Here is a 27,274-nt window from a genome sequence, read left to right on the forward strand (position 1 = left end):
GTTGGTTAACTGGTCCAACCGGACCAAGTTCGGCTCACAGACCCGCCCCGCCTCCCTCTTCCAACCCCGCGCTCCTCCCCCAGCCGCCGCCGCCAGCCGCCGCCGCCGCACCTCCTCCCCCAGCCGCCGCCGCACCTGCTCCTTCTCCGTCTGCAGATCCCGCCGCCGCGCCTGCTGCTGGTCCGCCGCCACCTCCCTGCCGCAGATCCTTCCGCCGCCACGCCTGCTGCTTCTCCCCTGCCGTGCCTGCTGCTCGGCGTCCCCTGCCGCGCCGCATCTGCTCCTCCCCCTGCCGCGCCTGCTCCTCCCCTGCTGCTCGGTGTCCCCTGCCACGGTCGCGGCCGCCCCCTGCCTCGACCGCGCTACCCCTGCCTCGGTCGCGCCACCCCTGACCCGACCACCACCTCCACCCGTGCAGCAATGCTGCTCCCGGATTAGGTACATTTTTTGCATTTACTAATTACTAATTGTTGCAATTTGTAAATAGCAAATAGAAAATAGAAATGGAAAATAGAAAATAGAGATAGAAATAGAAATAGAAATGGAAAATAGGAAATAGAGATAGAAATAGAGATAGAAATAGAAATAGAAAATAGCAAATGGAAATGGAAAATAGCAAATACAAAATAGAAATGGAAAATAGCAAATAGAAATAAAAATGGATTATAGAAATAGAAATATGATTTTAAAAATTTGAATTTGTTGTTGTCTAAACTAGGGCAAATATGTCGCAAATATGTCGCATTTGACAAACATCGAAAGTACCTCAAAAGAGGGCATCGGTTCAGAGGAGACAAAAAGAACTTCACAAAGGGCAAAGTTGTGCGTGAAGAAGAAACGATACCAAAGTTCAATGGTGAAACTGTTGATGGTGAGCTACGTGCTCTCCAGCGTAGTAAAGAACCCGGCAAAACATATGTGGGATATGGTGAGACACACAACTGGACTCACGTGCCAGGCTTAACGCAGCTCGAGTATTACAAGGATCTCGAACTTCCCCATAACATCTGTTGCGGTCAGAAACCCACTGGCGAGCAGCGACGGGCAACACAGTAGAGCCGGGAACAACTTAGGGCTGCGGCTGGCCCTGGTCCCTCCGAGCGACGGCCCGCAAAGCCTCTGGTACACACGTCCGATGCTGGTGCAAGGGCGTGCCACCTGACCTATACCTGGTCAGGAAGGTGATGGAGATGCCTCGCTTAGTTTCCTGCATGGCATACACGTAAACATTAAATACGAGCCTCGATCGGCTCTCAGGTTATCCTGTGAATCGGCTCAAGGAGCCGATCCACCCATGATTCGTACGAGGTGCACGAATATATGGTGGTCCTGCTTGATCAAGATAAAGCTAAAGCGATCTACGACGATTTAGGGTTTTCACCGCATAATCGGATCATCCTACTCACGATTGGGCCTCGCGGTCACGTACGGTGATCGTAAGCCGATCCTAGACAAGGCCTAAAAACCAACACGAGGTTGATCCTCGGAACATCCTGTCTAGGGCTAGCAAACGACACCCTACGCGTCGCTGGATCCTCCAACCCTTTGTAAGGCCTAACTATTGCAGATATTAAACTAATCCTTGAAGAACAAGGAGCAACCGTAACGGATCGGATCTACTAAATAATGATCAAGCGGGGTGCCGCCCCTACACCTAAGATAGGTGTAAGGGCGGCTAGATATGCAAGGGTTGCACTACGACAGCATATGATACGAAGAACAATGCTAACCCTAACACATCTAAGATAACTACGTTGCTCGCCATCAAAAAGGCTTCAGTACGAGCAACGCATGAACAGCGTAATAAGCTTGTGCTGCCTAGATCGCAAGATGCGATCTAGGCAGCATGATGCTTACCGGTAGAAACCCTCGAGACGAAGGAGTTGGCGATGCGCCGAGATTGATTTGTGGTTGAACGTTGGTTGTTGTTTATTCCATAAACCCTAGATACATATTTATAGTCCAGAGGACTTTCTAACGTGGGAATAATCCCCACCGTGCACGAGACAAACTCTAACTAACCGACACGTATCCTACTATATTACAGATACACGGGCCAACTAGCCCAAACTTTGCATAACAGGCCGATTCACGTATTTCTTCCATATATATATTCTTCAAATCCATCTTGATCGCGGCCCACCTCTGACTCGGTCAAATTCTGGTGATAACACATGCCCCCTGGTTTTGGAATTGATAATTCCAAAATCACTCTGTTTTTCCTTCGTCGGGTCATGTCGTGGCAGAGCAGAACCGTTGCAGTATCCTTCATCATGATGCCCTGTCTTCTCAGCTTCTCTGCAAAATTTGATGGCTTTAGCACCACCTCCTCGGAAAACTGCAATGGCATTAAATCTCCACTAGGTTCCTCATTATTTAACCGTGCCGATTGATTAGCCCTCTTCATCCCCTTCCTCTGTTCTAGCTATCGGCACCAAAAAAACCCTCTTTCCCTGTAGCAATGTCTTCCTCTTCCTCCGTCTCCTCCGGCCTCTCCCTCCAGTCTTTCTCCTCGAGTGAGCCGGAGTGGAACTTCGACCATGTGCCAGACGGTCCACCCGAAGCACTCGTCAGGTCAGATGGCGACCTGCCTCTGACCGATGGGGAAGACGACCTCAAGTTTCTCATCGAAGGGGAGCTGATAAGCGAGAGCGAGGACGACCTCCATCCCTGGGTGAAACCCACCTCCTCCAACGGGAAGGAGGAAGAAGAAGAAGTAAAGGAAGAAGAGGAGAAGAAGGAGGATGATTCCTCCTCCCCCGCTAAGCATCCGCCGGCCAAGCGATTCCGCGCTTGGGCGGACAGCAAAGACGATGATGATGACGAGGCGGAAGAGGAGGAGGATGAATCCTCCTCCTCCATCGGATACCCGCTGACAAAGCGCTTCCGCTCTTGGGCGGACAGCGAGGATGATGATGATGACGAGGAAGAAGAAGCTCCAGCCGAGGGCTGGGGCAGCAGCGACGAGGAGCTTCCTGGGAGCAGCGCCGACGGCATCGACGACGGCGACGATGAGGACAGCGACAACTAGTAGAGTAGGACTAGTAGTAGCAGTGCACTAGGCACCAGATCCTCCTTTTGAGAGCCATCGGCTCTTTCCTGTAAAGCCGCTCCTTTGAATTAATGAGAATTGTTCTTCCAATTTATCTTTCAATTAATCTAATTTCAATTCTCCCGCTTGCCACACCAAGACCGATAGCAACGTATCGGATTCTTTTTCCTTAGACGCCCATGAAGCCGGACTCAGATATCGATTAGACCGTCAGTCAAGTACTTCTCAAATTCAGACTGTGATTTGATACCTGACCATAATACTTCGCAATCCCATAGCCGATGACTATTCATCGGCTATTTTGAGAATCCAGTCTCTTTCCTTTTCTTGCAGTAACAGGACGGTCCAAACCCCGTAAAAGCCGACGGCTCCCTTTTCTGGCTCCTCTTTGTAGCTTTAGCAATCTTCTTCTGCAACACCTCACCGCTTTCGGAGAAGATTACGATGTAGGGTCAGCCGATGCAACTCCAATCGGCTCCCAAAACAGAGCATCTACCAAGTTAGTTGCCCCCCGAGCCTTAATCAAGGCGAGAATACCGGCGAGGATGCACAGGTCAAACAAAAAGGCTTTGATCTCAGGTAATCTGGTAATCCGAGATAGCCACCATGAAGAGTCAGCCAAACTTGCCCCCATTGATCAGCTTTCCTCCACTGAACGCCGATGTTATAGATGAAACACCAACAGCTTAACTGGCGCAAAGGGTTGTCGGCTCATTGCAGCCGAGGCTGCTCTCATTGTACATTCCCTTCAAGGAAACAGAAGTTCTTGAAGCCGAACTGAAAAACATCTTGGCGAAAACCTGAGCCTTGAGCACATAGCCGGTAGGTCTTGTGTAATTGTACTAGAGTCGATGGCCATGCATCGGCTGTATACCCACTATGAGTATACAAATTTTTTTTTTTGTACTGGCCGATTTTCCTAATCGGCCCCCAATGTTTCACTGCACACATGTTCATCTGATTAGGTGCCCCCCGAGCCGAATCTGTCAGGTAACTGCAGATATCGGCTCTGTAGTTTAGCCAAGGCACCGTATTTGCACGTCGGCTTTGGTAGGACCAATGTTGATTTTCCCTGACTCATCAGCCGACGTGAACCGCTGCCCAGTAGATCGACGTTGCATACAAGCAGAACATGTGGTTAGGATAAATTTTGGCCGATTGCTGGAATCGGCCTCCATATTGATCGAAGCGCTCAATGAAGGTTTTGTAATGTTCCCTCATAGATCTATGGGGGCCGATCCCAAGGATCGGCCTCGCCACGTTTGCTCACTGGTTTGCTCTTTGCTACACGGTCAGGCCAGTGGATAAAACCAGCTTAACCCTGCCCTTCGTCACGTCGATGCGCTCGCAGTCGTCCAAATTGATCCCTGAGAGTGGCTCTTGGCCTACTGCTTCCCAAGCGTTCATGCCAGCCGTTGAAATTTCGGCTGAGTCATCGGCCTGGACGACCTCTACCTCATCTCCATCCCACTGTATTACGCATTGGTGCATCGTGGATGGAATGCAACAGTTGGCGTGGATCCAATCTCTTCCCAGCAGAACAGCATAGGTGCTCTTGCTATCGACGATGAAGAACGTCGTAGGGATAGTTTTCCTTCCTACGGTCAGATCCACGTTCAGAACACCTTGTGCGTCAGACGCTTGGCCGTTGAAATCGCACAATGTCACGTTGGTCTTGATTAGATCCGAGCTAGAGCGTCCCAACCGACGTAGCATAGAGTATGGCATAATGTTGACTGCCGCTCCGGTGTCCACCAGCATCTTATTGACAGGCCTTCCATCGATATAACCTCGCAAGTACAGGGCCTTCAGATGTCTGTAGCTTCTTTCTCGTGGCTTCTCAAAGATAACCGGCCGTGGGCCGCAGTCAAGTTGTGCCACAGGTGCCTCGTCTAATCCTGGAGCACTGAACTCCGAAGGAAGGATGAACACCATGTTTGTGCCAGCCGATGTTTCATCATCGGCTTTCCTTTGCTTGGGGCGCCACTCCATTTTCCGTGGTCGACCCTCTTCATCCAGGGTTCGCTGGATCTTCGCGGCCAGATCAGGCCGCGCCTTCCTTAGCGTGTGGAGATATAACCTTTCGGCTTCTTCCAAGCCGCGCAATCGCTGAACCCTACGCTTTTGGGAACGGCTGAGTCCATCAGGGCACCACCTTGGCCGGTGGTACCTGTCTTCTTCTTCTTCTCCCCCGTCTTCCGAATCCTCGAGATCTTCCATCCGAGGGGACTCAGCGCGTTTGCTTTGTGGTGGGAGAGGCCCTAGACGTTTGAACACGGACACGTTGGCTGCCTCCTTCTTCTTCTGGTTGCATTCTGGGCAATTGCCGATTGTAGGCAATCGGCTCATTCCTGAATCCCAGCAGTGTCTGAAGAAGGGGCAGTCCCAGTGCCTATCCTCGTCGTCTGGCTCCCTTGACTTTTCCTTGGCACGGCGCTCGTACTCCTCCTCATTGCGATCATGCCGACGATGTCTTCTGGCTTCTCTATCCAGACGATCTCCTTCATCATCGTCGCTGGATCGTCGGCGTTGGCTATACTGACTCACATACTTGTTGAGGAGGTGATCAGAGAGGGGTCGCTGATATCTTATGTTCCTTACTTCTCCCTCTGTGACGTAGCGCTTGCCATCGTGACGGAGCCGATCGCGTGGAGCGGCCTCCTCTGTGTCCTTGCTACGAGAGCAGTTGCCCTCGTCTCCATCCTTGCCAGAGTGGTGCCCAGGTCCTACCATGTTGATGCTGAATGAGGATCCTGGCTGGCAACCTTCAGGGTAAGTGCACTCCACCATGTTAACGGCGGGAAAGGGGTGGGTGTCGACCTTCATGGCGTACTGGTTGAAAATCAGACGTCCTTGTTCTATCGCCATTTGGATCTGCTGACGCCACACCCTGCAGTCGTTGGTGGCATGGGAGAGCGAGTTATGCCATTTGCAGTATGGCTTTCCGTTCAGCTCCTGTGCCGTGGGGAATTTGAGGCCTTCGGGTATCTTCAACTGCTTCTCCTTGAGTAGGAGGTCGAAGATTTGCTCCGTTTTGGTCACGTCAAAATCAAACCCCCTGGGCGGACCTGGTGGCTTAACCCATTTGCAGGACACGGGGGTTGCCCCCCGAGTCCATTCAGCCACTGCTACCTCTTGATCTCCCGCAGAGCCTTCGACTTCATCCGCCTCAACCAGGACTACCGCACGCTTGAATTTGTCCTGGTACAAGTCTGGATGGTGCTGTTCATATGCCGACGCTTCGAACCATGTGCGCCCGAGTGAAGGGTAGTCTGCTTGGGAGGCCATATCCTTGATTTGTGAGGCAAGGCCCACCACTGCCAACTCGACTGCTTCTTTTTCAGTCACACGAGCCGAATAACATCGGTTCCTCAGATTTCTGAAGCGCTGGATGTACTCCGCCACGGTTTCTCCACGCTTCTGACGCATTTGAGCTAGATCGGCAATGCCGGCCTCGGAAGCTTCTGAGTGAAACTGCATATGGAACTGTTCTTCCAACTGCTTCCAAGTCCAGATTGAGTCCGGTGGCAACGAAGTGTACCACCCGAAAGCCGATCCCGTGAGGGACTGTGCGAAGAACCACACGCGTAGTGGATCCGACGCTGAAGCCGTTCCTAGCTGTGCCAAATATCGGCTCACATGCTCGATGGAGCTGGAACCATCTGATCCGCTGAACTTGGAGAAGTCAGGGAGCCGATACTTGGGTGGTAGCGGGACCAACTCGTATTCATCGGGGTACGGCTTGGAATAGCCGATTGTCCTCCTTTTCGGCACCATGCCGAACTGGTCCCTCAGGATCGTACTGATCTGATCCACGGTGCTGGCTGTAGGAGTCGAACTCTGAAGATTCACCGGGGTGGCGTACTTAGCCAGCCATGCTTGCTTTTCCAGCTCTGAGCCAACTGCAGGAGCTGAGCTCTGGAGGTTCGTCGGGGTGGCATATTTAGCTAGCCACGTCTGTTTCTCAAGATCTGTCGCTGACGTTCCTCCTGCTTTCCCAGAAGTCCCTGCTGTCGCGGCCTGGTTTGTGAGTGCCCAGTTACCGCAATCTGGCACGTATGTGCACATGTACCCGTGAGGGATCTCCTTAGGCGCCTCATGCAAGAACTGGCTGTCACTAGGGTCACCACCGATCTTGTAGACGACGAATGCCGGTGAATTCGGCACTTCTGGTGCTGCCAACGCAAATGGCAGCGGTGGACGGGACTGGAGTGGCATCTCTCCTTGGTGTGTCCCGAGAGCTGGTCCTGACGGAGAGTACTGGTGCCTCATGATCTCCTGGATCACCCGGAGAGCGACACGCTCCAAAGTGTTCACCAGGTTCTCAGAGTGGCGGTGCAGCGAGTGAGCCACCAAGTAGTTGATCTCCTGACGTAGGGACCTGGTGCGTTCTTCTGACGGGGCAGAGAGGTCTATCCCATCGAGCGCACCATCAGGCGAGAACCCCTTCCACCTGATGCCATGCGAACGGGTTCTGTGAAAAGAGCCGATGAGGTCGGCTTCGAGGATCGCTTTGACCTCGTCATACTTCTTCTTGAGCTCGTCGGTCAGATCCTCGTACGTGACTGGAGTGCCGTCCGCCATCTCAGATGTAGATGGTGATGTGGTTGATGTCGAAGCTTGTCCCACCGAGCGTGCCAGAATGTGTTGCGGTCAGAAACCCACTGGCGAGCAGCGACGGGCAACACAGTAGAGCCGGGAACAACTTAGGGCTGCGGCTGGCCCTGGTCCCTCCGAGCGACGGCCCGCAAAGCCTCTGGTACACACGTCCGATGCTGGTGCAAGGGCATGCCACCTGACCTATACCTGGTCAGGAAGGTGATGGAGATGCCTCGCTTAGTTTCCTGCATGGCATACACGTAAACATTAAATACGAGCCTCGATCGGCTCTCAGGTTATCCTGTGAATCGGCTCAAGGAGCCGATCCACCCATGATTCGTACGAGGTGCACGAATATATGGTGGTCCTGCTTGATCAAGATAAAGCTAAAGCGATCTACGACGATTTAGGGTTTTCACCGCATAATCGGATCATCCTACTCACGATTGGGCCTCGCGGTCACGTACGGTGATCGTAAGCCGATCCTAGACAAGGCCTAAAAACCAACACGAGGTTGATCCTCGGAACATCCTGTCTAGGGCTAGCAAACGACACCCTACGCGTCGCTGGATCCTCCAACCCTTTGTAAGGCCTAACTATTGCAGATATTAAACTAATCCTTGAAGAACAAGGAGCAACCGTAACGGATCGGATCTACTAACTAATGATCAAGCGGGATGCCGCCCCTACACCTAAGATAGGTGTAAGGGCGGCTAGATATGCAAGGGTTGCACTACGACAGCATATGATACGAAGAACAATGCTAACCCTAACACATCTAAGATAACTACGTTGCTCGCCATCAAAAAGGCTTCAGTACGAGCAACGCATGAACAACGTAATAAGCTTGTGCTGCCTAGATCGCAAGATGCGATCTAGGCAGCATGATGCTTACCGGTAGAAACCCTCGAGACGAAGGAGTTGGCGATGCGCCGAGATTGATTTGTGGTTGAACGTTGGTTGTTGTTTATTCCATAAACCCTAGATACATATTTATAGTCCAGAGGACTTTCTAACGTGGGAATAATCCCCACCGTGCATGAGACAAACTCTAACTAACCGACACGTATCCTACTATATTACAGATACACGGGCCAACTAGCCCAAACTTTGCATAACAGGCCGATTCACGTATTTCTTCCATATATATATTCTTCAAATCCATCTTGATCGCGGCCCACCTCTGACTCGGTCAAATTCTGGTGATAACACATCGATATGATGCACACCGAAAAGAATGTGGGGGAGTCCGTTTTTAACACCGTCCTGAACATTCCTGACAAGACAAAGGATAATGTCAAGGCTAGAGTCGATGTTGAGAATCTGTGTGACAGGCAAAGACTACACATGCATCCTCCTGAGGGCAATAGAAAAAATTGGGTCAAGCCGCATGCCAACTACGTGCTTGATAGTCTCCAGAAGAAGGAGGCAATGATGTGGCTGAAATACGCCGTTATGTTCCCAGATGGCTATTGTTCTAATATGAGTAAGGGAGTCAATCTTACAACAGGAAAAGTAAACGGGCTCAAGAGTCACGACTATCATATATGGATTGAGCGACTGATGCCGGTGATGGTTCGAGGGTATCTCCCCGAGCATGTCTGGCGAGTGCTTGCGGAGTTGAGCCATTTCTTCCGCACGGTCTGTGCTAAGCAGATATGTGAGTCGGTGATTGCGAAGTTGCATGATCAAGTGCCGGAGTTGTTATGCAAGTTAGAGATGATCTTTCCACCAGGTTTCTTTACTCCGATTTTACATCTCATTGTGCATCTTGCGAACGAGGCACTCTTGGGTGGACCGGTGCAGTATCGTTGGCAGTTTTGTATTGAGAGAGAGTTCAAGTATATTCAAAACAAATGTGGCAACAAAAATAAGATTGAAGCATGCATAGCTGAGGCAACTATCCTCCGGGAGATGGCAGACGCCACGACAACGTACTATGCGGATGATGTTCCCACTATGCATAACCCGATATCTCGGTACAATATCGACGAGCCCAAGCATGACCCCAAGCTCCTCCTCTTCAAATGTCACGGTGGCAAGGCTGGTGCCTCTAAAAAGGGCATCTTGACAAAGGAAGAGAAAGATTGCATAATGTTTTATGTGGTTACGAACATGCAAGAAGTGCTCAAATTCATAAGGTAAAATGGTGAACAAATTACTTTGCAATTAGTAACTCGATTTTGGTCTAATACGTTTTTTCTCCCTTTTAGCCAATACAAGGATGAATATTGGACGAGATCGACGGATCCCTCTGATGCGGAGATGGAGATTCTTTTGAAAGAGAGTCGTCCCGGAAAGAAAAAATTCCTGGATTGGTTCTACGAAAAAGTAATTTCTAACAAGTCCCTTTTAGCCAATACTTTTGCAATCCGTGACTTGTCCCTCTTATTACACGTAACTAATGCAAAGAAACAATTTGAACTGAATTTGTAGGGAGGTGATCCCAACGTTGAGATGACGGATGAGCTGAGATGTGTTTCCCAGGGTTGCAACCGTAGAATCTCAATGTATGAGAAGTACGATGTGAATGGGTATCGCTTCCATACAGAGTATCACCAGAAGAATCGGCCTAACCCAAAAACTATAAATACTGGGGTCTTCACCAAAGGATCCGATGACATAGAATACTACGGAAGGTTAGAGAATGTATACGAGCTAACATTCAATAGGACAAACATACAACTCAATCTCGTTGTGTTCAAATGCCACTGGTTCGACCCACAAGTTGGACAGAGAAGCACTCCTTCCATTGGGTTAATTGAAGTTAGGACTTCAACCTGCTATAGCGGAGCCGATGTCTTTGTTGTGGCTCACCAAGCCAAGCAAGTTTATTATTTGCCCTACCCATGTCAAAAAGAGTACCTCAAAGGCTGGGAAGTCGTGTTCAAGGTATCACCACATGGTAAGCTACCCATGCCCTCCGACGAGGATTACAACAACATTGACCCTGTAACATACGAGGGAATTTTTTATCAAGAGCAAGAGAACTTTGGGGATTTCGAAATAGAAATTGGTCTTGAGGACCTCGAGAACGAGGCACATCTTCATGGTGAAACAGTGGTGGACCTAAAGGACTCACCAAGTTACATGAGGGCAATGGGTTCAATGATGAGCCTCCACCGGACATTCCCACCCAACCTCATTACTCACATGATACTGATAGTGATAGTGAAAATGAGAACCCAATGCCTCGTTATGAGAACCCAATGCCTCATTATGATAGTGATGATTCGAGGTGAGGGTCCTTTATGCCTTTATGCTTAGTATCTATTTTTCCATATGCTTCTTATACTTAGTATTTATTTTTCAATATGCTTCTTATGCTTAGTATCTATTTTTCAATATGCTTCTTATGCTTAGTATCTATTTTTCAATATGCTTCTTATGCTTAGTATCTATTTTTCAACATGCTTCGCCATATGTTTTTTTTGCTTAGTGTCTACATTTTATTAAGGCATGAATGCTTACTTGTTTACTCTTTGTCAATGCAGGTGATTGATCAATATGAGCGGAAGCAAGCAATCCATGAACTCCATTTTGAAGAGTATGAGCCAACAGAAGTTCACCGGGACCACTAGAAGTGGAAGACCAACGCGTGCCAGCTCGCGTTACGCGGACGATGACACGGGTGGAGTTGGAGGTGGAGGTGTAGGTGGAGGTGGAGGACGTGGTGGAGGTGGAGGTGGAGGTGGAGGTGTAGGTGGAGGTGGAGGACGTGGTGGAGGTGGAGGACGAGGTGGAGGTGGAGGACGAGCTGGAGGACGAGGCGGAGGCGGAGGTGGAGGACGAGGACGAGGTGGAGGTGGAGGACGAGGACGAGGTGGACCTTTCCTTGGTGACATACCCTCTGCTTCTGGCGACGTGGCTTCCCAGTCCGCTCACACACAGTCTACTGAGGGGGAGATGGAGGTGGAGATGGAGGTGGAGATGGAGGTGGAGGGGCAGGACGAGGAGGCGGAGAGGGAGATGGCGCCGAAGAAGTTGCGCATTCGTGGTGAAGCGCAAGTCCCTGATGAGAGGAGGGAGCCTACTAGCCAGGATGCGAAAGCCCTCATCATCCCGAACGAAAAAGAGTAAGTTTAATTTTGAACATTTAGATTCATTTTGCTATGTACTAATGTTTTCATTATTGTGCATAACTGATTGGCATACTAATGTTTTGATTATTGTGCAGCAATTGGACATATGACAAGGGGGTTCGCCAGCCGTCGAGCATGATTGGAGCTCTTATTAGGCAGTACTGGCCGGGCTTTTACACTCCGGTCCCCGGCGGCGAGAAGAAGCTAGCCGAGACTTGGGCGGACTATGAGGCAGCTCCTTGCCCGGGCTTTGGGACAGCTTCTGACACCGTGTACACCAAGTTTTGGGTAAAGCATGCTTCTCGAGTTTACTTCATAGTTGATGACCACACTATGCTAACTCATGTCTCTCTCATAATTATTCTTATGCATGATTGCAGACCCATTATAAGGTGCCTGATGATATGGTTGAGCAAGGGAAGGCGGTACTGACTAGGGCTTGTCAGAGGTTGACAAGGCAACAGTGGTACAATCAGAAGCATACCTGCATCGGGCACTTCAAGGCTGAGCAGGGCACGAGGGTCAAGAAAGCTGACAATATCAGGGACGATCCTCAGCTGACAAAGGAAGATTACTTGAAGGTAAGTAAATATTCAATGAGACTCTATGTTGCTGCATAGTTGGGATTGCATTATGTGTTCTTCAAATGAGTTTTGGTTTTTCAGGTTATGCCCCTATGGTGCGAGAATAAGGAAGACGCATTTGAGGCCTTGGTAGCGAGGTGGGTTGGCGAAGAAGCCGACTTCAACGCCAAGAGCGCGCGCAATAAGGCAAACCGGGGCACTGGAGGAACACACAGTGCGGGAAGCCGCAGCACTGAGCGCTACAGGAAGCACAAGGTACATATATACATGGAACAACTTGCATTTATTTCCCCTCATATTACTACTTGATACACATAACATTTATCTTGCTGTGCAGGAGGCGGAACTCGGGGAGCCTCTCACCGAGGTGGGAGGGTGGCAGAAGATGAAGCTGAAGCAGCCCGATCTGAGCCAGCCTCAGCCCTCGCTGCCCGAGTACTTCGGCTATGCCGAAGAGGAGTTGGAGAAGTACTGCTCGGTGTTCAAGGGTCTTCATCCGGAGGTGGATGATCCTATTGAGCAGGAGACCGACTTGACGGCGATTATGGTGGCGGGGAGCGGCGCGGAGCATGGCCGCACGAAGCTTCTTAGTGGGGTGATCAAGCCGCAGAGGACCCTCACGCAGATCAGGTCTACCCTCACCACCGGCGACCCACCGGTCGCGCCTCCTCGACACCGTCGTACGGATGTAAGTTTTCTCATTTCCATCTTCTTTCCAACATTCATCCTTGAATGGCTAAATTGACATGACTCCTTTTCTTGGAAATTGTAGGCTCACTTTGAGGCCGCCTACGCGGCCGCTTATGAGAAGTATTTGACGGTTGTAGCAGAGTGGGACCTCAAGAGAGCGGCTTGGGAAGAGTACCAGGAGGCGACGAGTCGTGTAAGTTCCAATCTTTTATGGTTCGAAGACATGACAAGTCCCACCTCCCCTTTTTTTATATCTGCAGCGCTTGACATCTAAACTATCTTGCAGGCGCTCAGGACGTTCTTCTTGACTGGAGAGAGGATCGCACTTCCGGCCGAGGAGCCAGCTAGGCCGGGGCCGACTCCAGTGTGCCCATCGAGGGAAGCTTTCGCGGCCACATACTACGCATGGACTCCGGTAAGTCCTGTGCCTAACCATTGTCTAAGATGCTTTCACCGCTTTCCTTTCGCATGTCTAAGATGCTAACTCTTGTCAAACATGTAGGGCACGGGAAGTTCGCGGAACCGACCCTCTCCTGGTTCGTCGCGCGAGGGCACACCGATGCACCCCGGCCGCCATTCTCCCGGTGCTTCAGGTTTTTCTCCTGCTGGCGATGGTTCAGGCCATGGTTCTACTTCGGTCTACCTTGACAAAGGCTGGACGCCTGAATTTACAAGTCAGCAACTTGGTTGGACCCCCTGATCTTAGTTCCCCCTTAGCTAGGTGTCTAGCGGGTGTGTGTCGATCATGTGTGCCATGTGTTGACGATGTATGATGATCGTGTGTGCTACATGCTACATATTTGTATCACGATGATGTTGTTAATACATTTGATGATGATTATGTGCTGTGCAACATTTGTGATGCATTTCAATGTATATTACTACTATTTATGCTGTGCGTGCTGTGCTGGGCCAGGAAACGAAGCGGGAAAACAAATGGTCATGTCTGTGCCGACGGCATAGCCACCTGGACGTGCCAAATGGCAGGGGCTGTGCCGACGGCTATGCCGTCGGCACAGGAAGGTGGTGCCCAGCGGTGGCGCGGAGCGGGCGGCAGCGCGTCTGGGCCGAAGGACCTGGGCCGACGGCACAGGAGCAGGGGGCGTGGACGCGTGGCAACCCCTGGTCGTCCGATGGCAGTGTCTAGGCCGACGGCCGTCGGCACAGTAACTCCCTTGCCCAAACGGCCGTTAGACGCTCCACGGGCCCCACGTCGACTGTGCCGACGGCTACTGTGCCGACGGCGTCGTTCGACCGTCGGGCTGGCTTCTGTGCCGACGGCGAGCCAGTCTGTGCCGAGGCATTATTGTGCCGACGGCGGCCGTCGGCACAGACGTGGGCCGACGGCAGGTGGTGCTGTGCCGACGGCCCCTCGGCTGGTTCCCGTAGTGTGAATCCAAAACGTGTGCATGCATGTCCTTGATGGAGTGAAGTACATGCAGATTTATGTCGTTATTTCTCACTGGATGGCTGGTGACACACCGTCGTATACTGATGTCTCATGTTGATGTTTTGAATGGCACAGTAGTGGACATGTGTATATACAATATACCCTGGGTCGGTGCAGGCCGTAAATGGTCAAATTGATAATAGATTTGCTCAACTTAGGGCACCTCCAGCGGGCTTGACACAAATGGACGCTGAGCAACCGTTTTTGTCCGCCGTGACCGAAAATGCGTCCGGGGCCTGCTTTAGCGGGGCGACGCAAAGTGACCGGCCGTCCGCGGAGAAGCAAACCTGACCCAAATATGCGACAGGTTTGCGTCTCCGCGGACGCTCGGCGGTCGCGGAATCTGTCCGTGTTGGGTACATCCGGGCCCGGTCGGCAGTGACTAGGTAAACAAAAGATTTTTTCATTACTATTGATTGGCCAAAAGGACCATCTTTACGGAGATAGTTAGTCGAGTTAACCTAAAACTACAACGGCCGTACCTACTCGCCGTCGCGCGGCCTACACCGGCCTCGGTTACTCGCAGTCGCGCGCCCTACTACTGGCCGCCGCAAGGGCCGGCGCCGTCGTCGAAGCGGGAGCGCTTCGCGCACTCCGCGCGCCGCGCACGCCGGCGACTGGACATCTCGTCCTGCCGCCTGCGGCGTTCGAGGGCCTCGGCCAGGGAGCTGTCCCACAGGGCTTCCGCCTGGGCGAACGCCACCTTGGTAGCCTCTGCCAACGCCGTCGCCTGGGCCTCCTCCTCCTCCGCTGCCGCCTGGACCGCCGCCGCCGCGTCCTCGTTCGCCTAGACCGCCGCCTGGATCGCCGCCATGTCGGCGACGAAGCGGGCCCTGTCCCTAGCCGCCGCCGCCACCGCTTCGTCCCTGGCGGCGATGGCGGCCTCCAGCTCGCGGTTCTCCTGCTCGACCCGCGCGGGAGAAGGGCCCCTACGCTGGAGCGAGTCCAGGTCGGAGCACATTAACCCCCGAGCCATGGCCATCGCATAGCTGTGGGCTTCCTCCTCCGCCACCCAAGCCTGACGGCGCAGGGCGTCCCCAGCCAGGGACTCGAAGGACGCGAGCAGAATCCGCTGGTCACCGGCGCACTCGAAGCGCATGGGCACGGGGACGTCGTCGTCCGCGATGTCGTGGATGACGGCGTCGGTCGGAGGGGCCGCGATGGCCGTCCGCGCCTCCGCGAGCTCGGCCCTGGCGTCGGCAAGCTCGGCCATGGCGTTGGCGATCTCCGCCTTGGTCGCCGCGAGGCGCGGTTCCACGCGCTCTGCCGCCTCCGCCTCCGCCTCCGCGACCTCCGCCTCCGCCGCCGCCACCTCCAGGTCCAGCTGCTGGGCCTCAACGCCGGCGGCGGCTACCTCCTCCTCCTCCTCCTCCGGGTGGAGCTGGCGGCACATGTGAACAACGTGCTCCCAATTCATGTGGTCGGCCATGGATGGATGGTAGCTTGAGGTGTGCCCGTCGCCCCCGCCGGTGTCCACCATATATAGCTACGGCGGGGCGGGAAACGGCGTTGGCGCGCAGGGCGTTTCCCGCGCGCGAAACGCCGGCGAAACTTGCCAATGTATTGGGCAAGCGCGGGAACAATCGTCGTCGCGCGGGAACAGTTAATCGCCGGCGGCAGTCCTCGACGGGACGTAAAACGCCATTAGCGAGCTTAACATTGTCCCCGGTAAAAAAATGCGTCAGCACCGCTGGAGGTACCCAAAACGCAAACGGCCGCCCTGGGCCACATCGCGTCCGCGGGCCGACGCAAACGGACATTTTGGACGTCCGAAATGGGTCGGCCCGCTGGAGATGCCCTTAACTGAATGCTGCCAAGGTGAGTGCTTTTATAGCTGTTGATTCCAAATGCACACTGTGCCTTGAGTCTTCCAGAGGGAAGATAAAAATCAGATCATTTTCTTGCTCAGAATGATTACTGCCCATAGGATGATGGATCTCCACGGATGGAGAAGTACGTAACGCGTGAGCAGAGACGGAGAAATCGTCAGGTGGATGGGATGGGGTGCGCTGTACTTTGTGTTCGTTTGCCCCAGTCGGCACTGGCGAGAGAGATGGGGGGAGAATATCTGCAGCAGAGAATCTTCTATTCATGAGAACCACGTGACATAAGTTTTTTCCCTGGAATTTTTTGAAATTTTGACAGAAGAGACCACCTGCCCCAATTCATTGACAAAAAGGACCACCTCTGAGAAAAATTGGCAAAAAGGACCACCTGCTGGGTGGCGGCAGGGCCCCCAGCCGACACGTGGCGGTTGCCGCCAGGGGCTGTGGCGGCAGGGCCCCGCCGCCAGAGGCTGTGGCGGCACGTCAGCCGGCCGTGCTCGCCGTCAGCCCGCCGTTTGCGTGGTGGGCCATGCCGCCCCACGGCGTGGCGGCACGTCGACGTGGAGGATGCCTCCAACCCCGGTGGCGGCAGGCCCCGCCATGCACATGGCCCGGTGGCCTCGAGCGGGAAAATCGCCCCGACCGCGCTGCAGGCTGACGCTGACCGGCACTGATTTCCATTTGTCTGATTTCGCAGCGACGAGACGTAAAGCTGTCGGAGATTCTCGCTCGATACAGCAAATTAACCACCGAAAGCAGCCTATTTGCGTAGGAATTCTGTGCTGATACAGCAATTAGACATTCTGCACTAATTTTTTGGTACTGCTCACACTAATTGAAGGCTATATAAGTCGGCTTCCCCGCATAAAAATCGAAACAGCAGGATCAAGTTTGCCTTCTCCGCGTCTCAGTTTCGTGCGCAAAATATTGGAGTGAGTATGAGTGTGCCTTGCTCGGACCAGGATTTTAGGCCGATGAAGGGGAAGAATGCAAGCTTGCCACCGGGGGTGAGAGCAGAGAGGTGTTGGTGCGGCCGCCTTGCGAAGGTGAAGGAGGTGGTTGATTTTTCAGATAAGTTCGGCATGAAATATTTCATGTGCGCGAGCTATGATCATGATCCACCCAGACAATCAAGTTCATCGTCCTCAAGGCCTGCGGTATGTTCTAACAGCATGATTAAAAAATTAATTGTATGTCATTAATTTTTGTTTATTAACCGTATTATTTGTGTTGTAGTCTCCCCCGCCCCTTTGCATGTGGTTTCATTGGATAGACCAGGAGCAGCCGGATTGGGCACGCCGTGAGGTGGAGGAAAAACAGCGGCGTGCATGGGCAATGTTCCATGAGGAAGAGCGTTTCGAAAAGGCTATTGCTAATGATAAAGCAGAAAGAGAGAGACAGATACAAAAATTAAGGGCGGAGCAAGCTCGAAATCGTGAGGTGAATCAGAAGAGGATGGATGATGAGGTTGCACGTAGGTATGCAGAGGAAGAGGTGCGCAGAGAGGCCCGTGAAGCGAAGAGGAAGAGATTAAGGGAAAGAGCCGCCGAGGCGCAAGCGGCAGAAGAACGCGGCGACAAGTCCGGAAAATGGCCACGGTGGACACAGGGCAAATAGAGTGATCTGTTGTACTAGCTATGTATGTTAATTTCTGTTTTACTTTCGCGTTGTATCTTAAAATTCGTTGCAGTTATTATGTTGTATCTTAATAAAACTTATTGGAACTAATATTAATATTTCTCCGAGATACATAGAAAAATGTCTCATACATAGATTAAATGTCTGTCGCGCGCATACATAAATGTGTATCATTCCTCTCGACGACGACGACGTTGCTACCGTGGCTTTCGACCGGAAGGCGACAACCGGGGACGAGGGGGATGAGGTGGGCGCAAACCTCGGCCGTACTGATTTTCCTCATCCTCTGTACTTGGATCATTTGCTGGTGATGGAGTATGAAATACGTATGGAGATTCCTGATTTGGGGGAATCAAACTGGCATCTGAGCTGAAAATAGGACCTCCGAAGAATTCTTCAACTATCCCGGTAACATGATCGCGAGGTTGTTGGGAAGTGCTGCCGTAGTATTGTGGTTGCTGCGTCATATCAGGCCATGTCGGGATTAAAGATTCCTGCGTATTGAATGGCTCCGTCAGAAACATGCACGCAATAATCATGTATGTAATTAACATGCATTAACCTGAGTTGGGTATTGCGATTGCATGTGGTCACGACCACGAAGTGGAGGCATATTGTGGCCTAAACCAGCTCCAATGTTGGACCACGTAGGGTCAACAGATTCCTGCGAACGTAAACGACATGTTATTAGTAGGCATGTAAATAATCACGTGTTGGTAGGTAATTATTAAATATGAGCATACCTGAGTGTTGAATCTTTGCGAGTATTCGCCTTCTGTGTAGGAGAATCGTTGTCCAGATGGATATGACGGAAAATGATCGTCCTCCTAATACAATTGGAAAAAAATGTGTCATTGTTGTAAGTTCAGAAGGAATGTATGTACGCATGTTGATCTCCTCCTTCGCCCGCCTTGCCTTACTAAAGCTGACCGGGAAGCCAATCAGATCTTCCGCGGTTTTTTGCAGCTTCTTTGTACCAAGGGTTATATCTTCTTCCACCGCCACTTGCATGATATGTGATACATATTTTGCAGTGACGTTGCGGTGCTTGTCGAGAGACCCCAATTGCTCGCAGCTATGGGGTTCTATTTTTGAGATATGCCATGGCTGACATACCCCAGGGCTCACCCGAGCGATAACTCTCCCCCTGCAACCCTCCTCATTCAATTTGACGCATATGACTTTCAGCTGCCTTCGATCAGACTGCTTCACTCTGTGTTGCCGAGATATGGCCAACGCATACCTCTTGATTGCTTGGTCAGCCGAGTCCTTGTCTGGGAAAGTTTGCCCAACCTGCAGACTGTCTTCCCCTAGGCCTGGAACAGAGTGGAATTCATTGCTGATGGTCATTGTTTTTAAGAACTCAGGGTCCATTGGTGCCGCAACCGCCCTCCGGGAAGGACCGGCACCTTCTTCGTCCGAGGAGGATTCAGACGAAGAAGAACGAGCGTCATCGTCCAATGCCTCCGGCAGTCCCTCCACACGCTCGCTAATATCAACGAACGCGGACCAGTATCCTGGCTCGGCAGCAAACTGGGCGACCATATGCTCCGATGGGCCGGTGCTATGGCCTGCAGTCAGTGCCGCTTGCTCTGATTGGCCTATCATGCCTGCTGCAGTCAGGGCCAAATGCTCCGACTGAACGGTGCTCGGTCCTGTGATGATGGCCATCTCCTCTTCACCAGCGCCGGTACTGCTTCCGGCACCATCATCACCTGATATAAACTGAACATACACCATGGGCTCTCCGTACATAGCAGCACCAGGTGTGCTTGCAAACCTCATGTACGTACCCCAATTTCTATCACTCTTTACCTCCCGCAAACCCCAACGGGCAGGTGTCCCATCATTTCCTCCTACAACGATGAGAGCCTCAACGGTCATCTTCTTCCCACGCATCTCACGTCCAAACTGTGCTCGGATGCATCTTCTAACATCCAAAAATTCTCTATTGACCATGTCTGTCACTACAACTTTCATCGAGTCGCAGCGCGACACATCGACACCAGAAAATTCGTCGCGTACGACGTCTCCATAAAACACTAACAAAGTTTCCATCGTACCTACCGCACAATATTTTTATAATTATATTAGATTACAACACAATAATATTTAACATGTCATTAACATTTTTAAATAATCATAACACAACACAATTACTTACTCCACTTAGTCCTAAGATGCACCATTACTTAGTCTAATTAGAAGAGATTATTATTTACTACTCCCTCTGGTACAGATTAACCGGCGCGCCTGGCAAAATATGATGTTTCTAAACACAGACTATTTTAGGCGTGTTTGCATTAACTACCGTCACGATTAATTAGGGAGTACCCCCTCTTCCAACGATTCTCTAGTATTCATATCCCTTCCCCCGGTGTGAAAAGAGTAGGATCCGCATGCGGTTCTGATGGAGAATTGATGCTGAGCCAATGCATGCAGATTAAGCGCGCAGTTAGTGGGCAGTTTTCTTTGGATGATATGCATGAAATTTTCTACAGCTCACAAAGGGTGGGTCAAAGCACGACTACTAGGCTTCCCTAATTAAACGCCACAGTTAACGAAAAATATTCAGCTTGGGCTAAGTCCTAATATGCACCATTACTTAGTCTAATTAGAAAAGATCATTATTTACTACTAATGTTCACCGTGTCTATGCATGCAACCGCAACACATAAAATAATAGTCTATGTCCTAACATTTTTTTAACCCTGTCTATGCATGCAACCGCAGCACATGCACTAATGACACAAACTAATTATATTACATACCTAATTACGTTGTAAGTACATAAATAAAATATAATAGATCTGCTTGTTAAACTCTTACCTTGATATATCTTTTCTGCAGCTAAATCAGCTCCTGCACCGTACACATAATACTTGAGAGAGCTGAGAGTGAGAGTGTGAGCGAGCTGAGAATGAGAGTGTGAGTGTGAGTGTGACCAGGCTGAGAGTGACAGCGTGAGAGTGTGAGTGTGAGTGTGAGCGAGCTGAGTGTGAGTGTGAGTGTCAGAGTGAGTACGCGCGTAGACTGTGAGAGCTCAGAGTGAGGGTGTGAGCGATTTAAATAGAAGAGGCTGAATGCATGTATAGCGTGTACAGAACTCGCATCTCTTACAGTATCCGAATTAATATGTAGCAAACTTCAGTCAGCCTCGCACTCAACGCAGTCACGAAAATTAGCTCACTCAGCCTCGAAATCGAATCAATCAGCTAAAAGTCACCGCATGCAGAAATATTCGAGCGGGAAAGCAGCCTCGGAATCAGCGCCGTTAATCTCGGAAATCAGTGCAATGATGCTGCCGGCCGGAAGATGCTTGTCGGGAGCCACGACGCCAGATTCTGGGCGCGGTCGTCGGCGCGCGTGGTGGATGGCGGGGCCTGCCGCCACCGGCTGTGGAGGCATCTCCACGTCGTCCTGCCGCCGCTGCGTCCGGCGGCATGGCCCACTGTGCGAACGACGGTGACGACGGCGCGACGGACGGCGACAACGCCCGGTAACGTGCCGCCACCTGGTGCGGCGGCGGGTCCCTGCCGCCCCTCCCTCCGGTGGCAACCGCCACGTGTCGGCTGGGGGCCCTGCCGCCACCCAGCAGGTGGTCCTTTTTGCCAATTTTTCTCAGAGGTGGTCCTTTTTGTCAATGAATTGGGGCAGGTGGTCTCTTTTGACAAAATTTCGAATTTTTTGAATGGCACAGTAGTGGACCTGCGTATATATCCTGGTTTGGTGCAGGCCGCAACTGTTCAATTGAAAATAATGTAGATTTGCGCGCGCCGCAGACGCTAAAATGACCGTTTTTGTCGGCGCGTTCGTTTGAGTCTGGGGTGGCTCCAGCGGGACGACGCATTTTTTTTATTTTTTTTATTTTTCTCTTCTCCATTTAAACATAGTTCCAAATATTATATATTAGAACATGATTTTACACAAACTAATACATAATTGGAAACATGGTTTACACAAACTAATATATAGTTTGAACAATGGTTGACACAAATAAATATTGCAAAATAAGGAAACCAATTGTGTTGATTTTCGTATGTTCGCGTCCAAGAAAGAATATTCGAGGGCACACCCAGTCACCCAAACTGGAAAATCCAGCGGGAGATGGTGCCCTTGTTGGTTCTACCGAGGACGAACATCCAGAAATCTCCACTACTGGCTTCGTCTGGCCCGTAGCCGGATTCGCTACAAAGAAAGAACACTCTAAGTTCTAACTATCGGTATCCGAGCCAGATTCGCCGGTGTGGTAGTGCCTGCGGCACGCCGTGTCATCGAACACCTTGACGATCATCTCGCCATCACCCTCGTAGAGGAAGGTGAGCTGGCAGCTGCTGACGTGGGAGTTGGATTGCAACGGTGCCAGAAAGTAGCTTGCTTGGGACGGTAAAGCACTCGTCCGTTGGGAACCCCAAGAGGAAGGTATGATGAGTACAACAGCAAGTTTTCCCTCAGTAAGAAACCAAAGTTTATCAAACCAGTAGGAGTCAAGGAACACGTGAAGGTTGTTGGTGATGGAGTGTAGTGCGGCGCAACACCAGGGATTCCGGCGCCAATATGGAACCTGCACAACACAATCAAAATACTTTGCCCCAACTTAACAGTGAGGTTGTCAATCTTACCGGCTTGCTGTAAACAAAGGCTTAATCCTATGGTGTGGAAAATGATGTTTGTTTGCAAAGAACAGTAGAGAACAATGATTGCAGTAGATTGTATTCAGATATAAAAGAATGGACCGGGGTCCACAGTTCACTAGTGGTGTCTCTCCAATAAGATAAATAGCATGTTGGGTGAACAAATTACAGTTGGGCAATTGACAAATAGAGAGGGCATAACAATGCACATACATATCATGATGAGTAATATGAGATTCACTTAGGGCATTACGACAAAGTACATAGACCGCTATCCAGCATGCATCTATGCCTAAAAAGTCAACCTTCGGGTTAGCATCCGCACCCCTTCCAGTATTAAGTTGCAAACAACAGACAATTGCATTAAGTATGGTGCGTAATGTAATCAACACAAATATCCTTAGACAAAGCATTGATGTTTTATCCCTAGTGGCAACAACACATCCACAACCTTAGAACTTTCTGTCACTGTCCCAGATTCAATGGACGCATGAACCCACTGTCGAGCATAAATACTCCCTCTTGGAGTTAGAAGTATTAACTGGGCCAGAGCCTCTACTAGCAACGGAGAGCATGCAAGATCATAAACAACACATGTATGATAGATTAATAATCAACTTGACATAGTATTCCATATTCTTCGGATCCCAACAAACACAACATGTAGCATTACAAATAGATGATCTTGATCATGATAGGCAGCTCACAAGATCTAAACATGATAGCACAAGAGGAGAAGACAACCATCTTGCTACTGCTATGGATCCATAGTCCAAGGATGAACTACTCACACATCAGTCCGGAGGCGATCATGGTGATGTAGAGTCCTCCGGGTGATGATTCCCCTCTCCGGCAGGGTGCCGGAGGAGATCTCCTGAATCCCCCGAGAAGGGATTGGCGGCGGCGGCGTCTCTGGAACTTTTCTCGTATTGTGGCTCTCGGTAATAGGGTTTTCGCGTCGGAGGGAATAAATAGGCGGAAGGGCAGAGTCGGAGGAGGCACGGGGGCCCCACACCATAGGGCGGCGCGGGCCCCCCCTTGGCCGCGCGGCCCTGTGGTGGCGGCGCCCCGTGGCCCCACTTCGTATCCCCTTCAGTCTTCTGGAAGCTCCATGGAAAAATAAGACCCTGGGCGTTGATTTCGTCCAATTCCGAGAATATTTCCTTTGTAGGATTTCTGAAACCAAAAACAGCATAAAACAGGAACTGGCTCTTCGGCATCTTGTTAATAGGTTAGTGCCGGAAAATGCATATAAATGATGTAAAGTGTGTATAAAACATGTGAGTATTGTCATAAAACTAGCATGAAACATAAGAAATTATAGATACGTTTGAGACGTATTAGCAGCCGCGCTCGAGGTCGAGGTCGCGAGCGAACTTGTCCCACCCGTGTGCAGGTACATCTTGCCCTGCCCGTCAAACAAGACCTCCATGGTCCAGCGGCAGAACTTGCAGCTGGCCTCCCGTAGCCGCAAATGCGCCAGCTCGACGCCATTGAAGAACTCGGCGAACTTGTCCGGGAGCCACTTGATGCCGAGTGGGTCATCGTCGATGCGCAGTAGGAAATCATGTTGGAGATATGCCCAAGAGGCAATAATAAAAGTGGTTATTATATATCTTTATGTTTATGATGAATGTTTATATACCATGCTATAATTGTATTAACCGAAACATTGATACATGTCTGATATGTAAACAACTAAGAGTCCCTAGTATGCCTCTTAACTAGCTTGTTGATTAATAGATGATTAGTTTCATAATCATGAACATTGGATGTTATTAATAACAAGGTTATATCATTATATGAATGATGTAATGGACACACCCAATTAAGCGTAGCATAAGATCACGTCATTAAGTTATTTGCTATAAGCTTTCGATACATAGTTACCTAGTCCTTATGACCATGAGATCATATAAATCACTTATACCGGAAAGGTACTTTGATTACATCAAACGCCACTGCGTAAATGGGTGGTTATAAAGGTGGGATTAAGTATCCGGAAAGTATGAGTTGAGGCATATGGATCAACAGTGGGATTTGTCTATCCCGATGACGGATAGATATACTCTGGGCCCTCTCGGTGGAATGTCATCTAATGTCTTGCAAGCATATGAATAAGTTCATAAGAGACCACATACCACGGTACGAGTAAAGAGTACTTGTCAGGAGACGAGGTTGAACAAGGTATAGAGTGATACCGATGATCAAACCTCGGACAAGTAAAATATCGCGTGACAAAGGGAATTGGTATCGTATGTGAATGGTTCATTCGATCACTAAAGTCATCGTTGAATATGTGGGAGCCATTATGGATCTCCAGATCCCGCTATTGGTTATTGGTCGGAGAGAGTACTCAACCATGTCCACATAGTTCGCGAACCGTAGGGTGACACACTTAAGGTTTGATGTTGAAATGGTAGAACTTGAATATGGAATGGAGTTCGAAGTCTCGGATGGGATCCCGGACACCACGAGGAGTTCCGGAATGGTCCGGAGAATAAGATTCATATATAGGAAGTCATATTCCAAGTTTGGAAATGATTCGGTGCATTTATGGAAGGTTCTAGAAGGTTCTAGAAAAGTCCGGAAGAAATCACTTTGGAAGGCGGAGTCCCGAGGGGACTCCACCACCCATGGCCGGCCAACCCTAGGGGTGGAGTCCCAGGTGGACTCCACCTAAGGTGGCCGGCCACCTCCCCCCATGGGAAGGTGGGAATCCCACTTGGGTGGGAGTCCCACCTTGGGTAGGTTTCCCTACTACATGGAAATTTTGGGTTGGGGTCTTATTCGAAGACTTGTAGTCCAACACTTGGAGATTCCACCTATATAATGAGGAGCAAGGGGAGGGGGCCGGCCACACCAAAGCCATTGTGGCCGCACCCCTTCAAGTGGCCGGCCACCCCTCCCTCTCCCAAACCCTAGCCGTCCCCCTCCCCTCCAGCTCTCCCGCATAGCTTAGCGAAGCTCCGCCGGAGTTCTCCATCGCCACCGCCACCACGCCGTCGTGCTGCCGGATTCAAGGAGGAGCTACTACTTCCGCTGCCCGCTGGAACGGGGAGAAGGACGTCGTCTTCATCAACACCGAACGTGTGACCGAGTACGGAGGTGCTGCCCGATTGTGGCGCCGTGATCAAGATCTTCTACGCGCTTTTGCAAGCGGCAAGTGATCGTCTACCGCAGCAACAAGAGCCTCATCTTGTAGGCTTTGGAACTCTTCAAGGGTGAGACTCGATCATCCCCTCGTTGCTCTCGTCTTCTAGATTGCATCTTGGCTTGGATTGCGTTCTCGCGGTAGGAATTTTTTTGTTTTCTATGCAACGTTATCCTACAGTGGTATCAGAGCCGTGTCTATGCATAGATGGTTGCACGAGTAGAACACAATGGTTTGTGGGCGTTGATGCTTATGTTGTCTTTAGTTTGAGTACTTTGCATCTTTGTGGCATAGTGGGATGAAGCGGCTCGGGCTAACTTTACATGACCGCGATCATGAGACTTGCTCCTCGTTCGACATGCAACTTGTATTACATAAGAGGCTTTGCGGGTGTCTGTCTCTCCTACTATAGTGAAGATTCAATTTACTCTTCTATTGACAACACTAGTATCACCGTTGTGGTTCATGTTCGTAGGTAGATTAGATCTCTATCGAAAAACCCTAAACCACGTAAAATATGCAAACCAAATTAGAGACGTCTAACTTGTTTTTGCAGGGTTTGGTGATGTGATATGGCCATAATGTGATGATGAATATGTATGAGATGATCATTATTGTATTGTGGCAACCGGCAGGAGCCTTATGGTTGTCTTTAAAATTTCATGTTGAGTAGTATTTCAAAGAAGTTGTAATAGTTGCTACATGGGAGAACAATCATGAAGACGGCACCATTGACCTTGACGCTACGCCGACGATGATGGAGATCATGCCCGATGATGATGGAGATCATGTCCGTGCTTTGGAGATGAAGATCAAAGGCGCAAAGACAAAAGGCCATATCATATCACATATGAACTGCATGTGATGTTAATCCTTTTATGCATCTTATTTTGCTTAGATCGCGACGGTAGCATTATAAGATAATCCCTCTCACTAAAATATCAAGATAATAAAGTGTTCATCCTTAGTAGCAACGTTGCCAAGACTTGTCGTTTCGAAGCATCTCGTGATGATCGGGTGTGATAGAATCAACAAGTGCATACAACGGGTGCAAGCCACTTTTGCACATGCGGATACTAAGGTGGCCTTGACGAGCCTAGCATGTACAGACATGGTCTGGGAACACGTGATACCAAAAGGTAGAGCATGAATCATATGATTGATATGATGAACACTTTGAGTGTTCGCCATTGAAATTACATCTTGTCTCGTGATGATCGGACTTAGGTGTGATGGATTTGGTTCGTGTGATCACTAAGACAATTCGAGGGATATTGTTTTGAGTGGGAGTTCACCTAGTTTTTTATTATGTTGAATTAAAATTTGAACTCAATTTGTCATAAACTTAGTCTAAACTATTGCAAATATATGTTGTAGATATGGCGTCCCCTATCAATTTTAACCAGTTCCTAGAGAAAGAAAAGCTTAAGAGCAACGGTAGCAACTTCACCGACTGGTTCCGTCATGTGAGGATTTTCCTCGCTGGCGGAAATCTGCAATATGTGCTTGATGCACCGCTAGGTGACCCTCCTGCAGAAACTGAAACCGATGAAGTAAAGAATGTT

The 27,274-nt window shown here is 50.3% G+C and overlaps 1 protein-coding gene and 1 long non-coding RNA gene across 2 annotated transcripts; one reads left to right on the forward strand and one right to left on the reverse strand.

Moving 5' to 3' along the window:
• Positions 1–11,477: 11,477 nt before the first annotated feature.
• LOC127315845 (uncharacterized) lies at positions 11,478–12,073 on the forward strand. The gene is made up of 3 exons (XM_071823965.1): positions 11,478–11,727; positions 11,829–12,021; positions 12,053–12,073. The coding sequence occupies exons 1-3, from the start codon at positions 11,558–11,560 to the stop codon at positions 12,071–12,073; spliced, it is 384 nt and encodes a 127-aa protein (XP_071680066.1). The 5' UTR covers positions 11,478–11,557.
• Positions 12,074–18,236: 6,163 nt separating this feature from the next.
• LOC127312834 (uncharacterized) lies at positions 18,237–18,791 on the reverse strand. The gene is made up of 3 exons (XR_007858611.2): positions 18,665–18,791; positions 18,484–18,585; positions 18,237–18,415 (listed from the first exon to the last, which is right to left on the reverse strand). It is a non-coding gene; the product is annotated as an uncharacterized lncRNA (long non-coding RNA).
• Between the last annotated feature and the right edge of the window lie 8,483 nt (positions 18,792–27,274).

This window comes from Lolium perenne, chromosome 7 (assembly GCF_019359855.2).
Source record: "Lolium perenne isolate Kyuss_39 chromosome 7, Kyuss_2.0, whole genome shotgun sequence".
Lineage (NCBI taxonomy): Eukaryota > Viridiplantae > Streptophyta > Magnoliopsida > Poales > Poaceae > Lolium > Lolium perenne.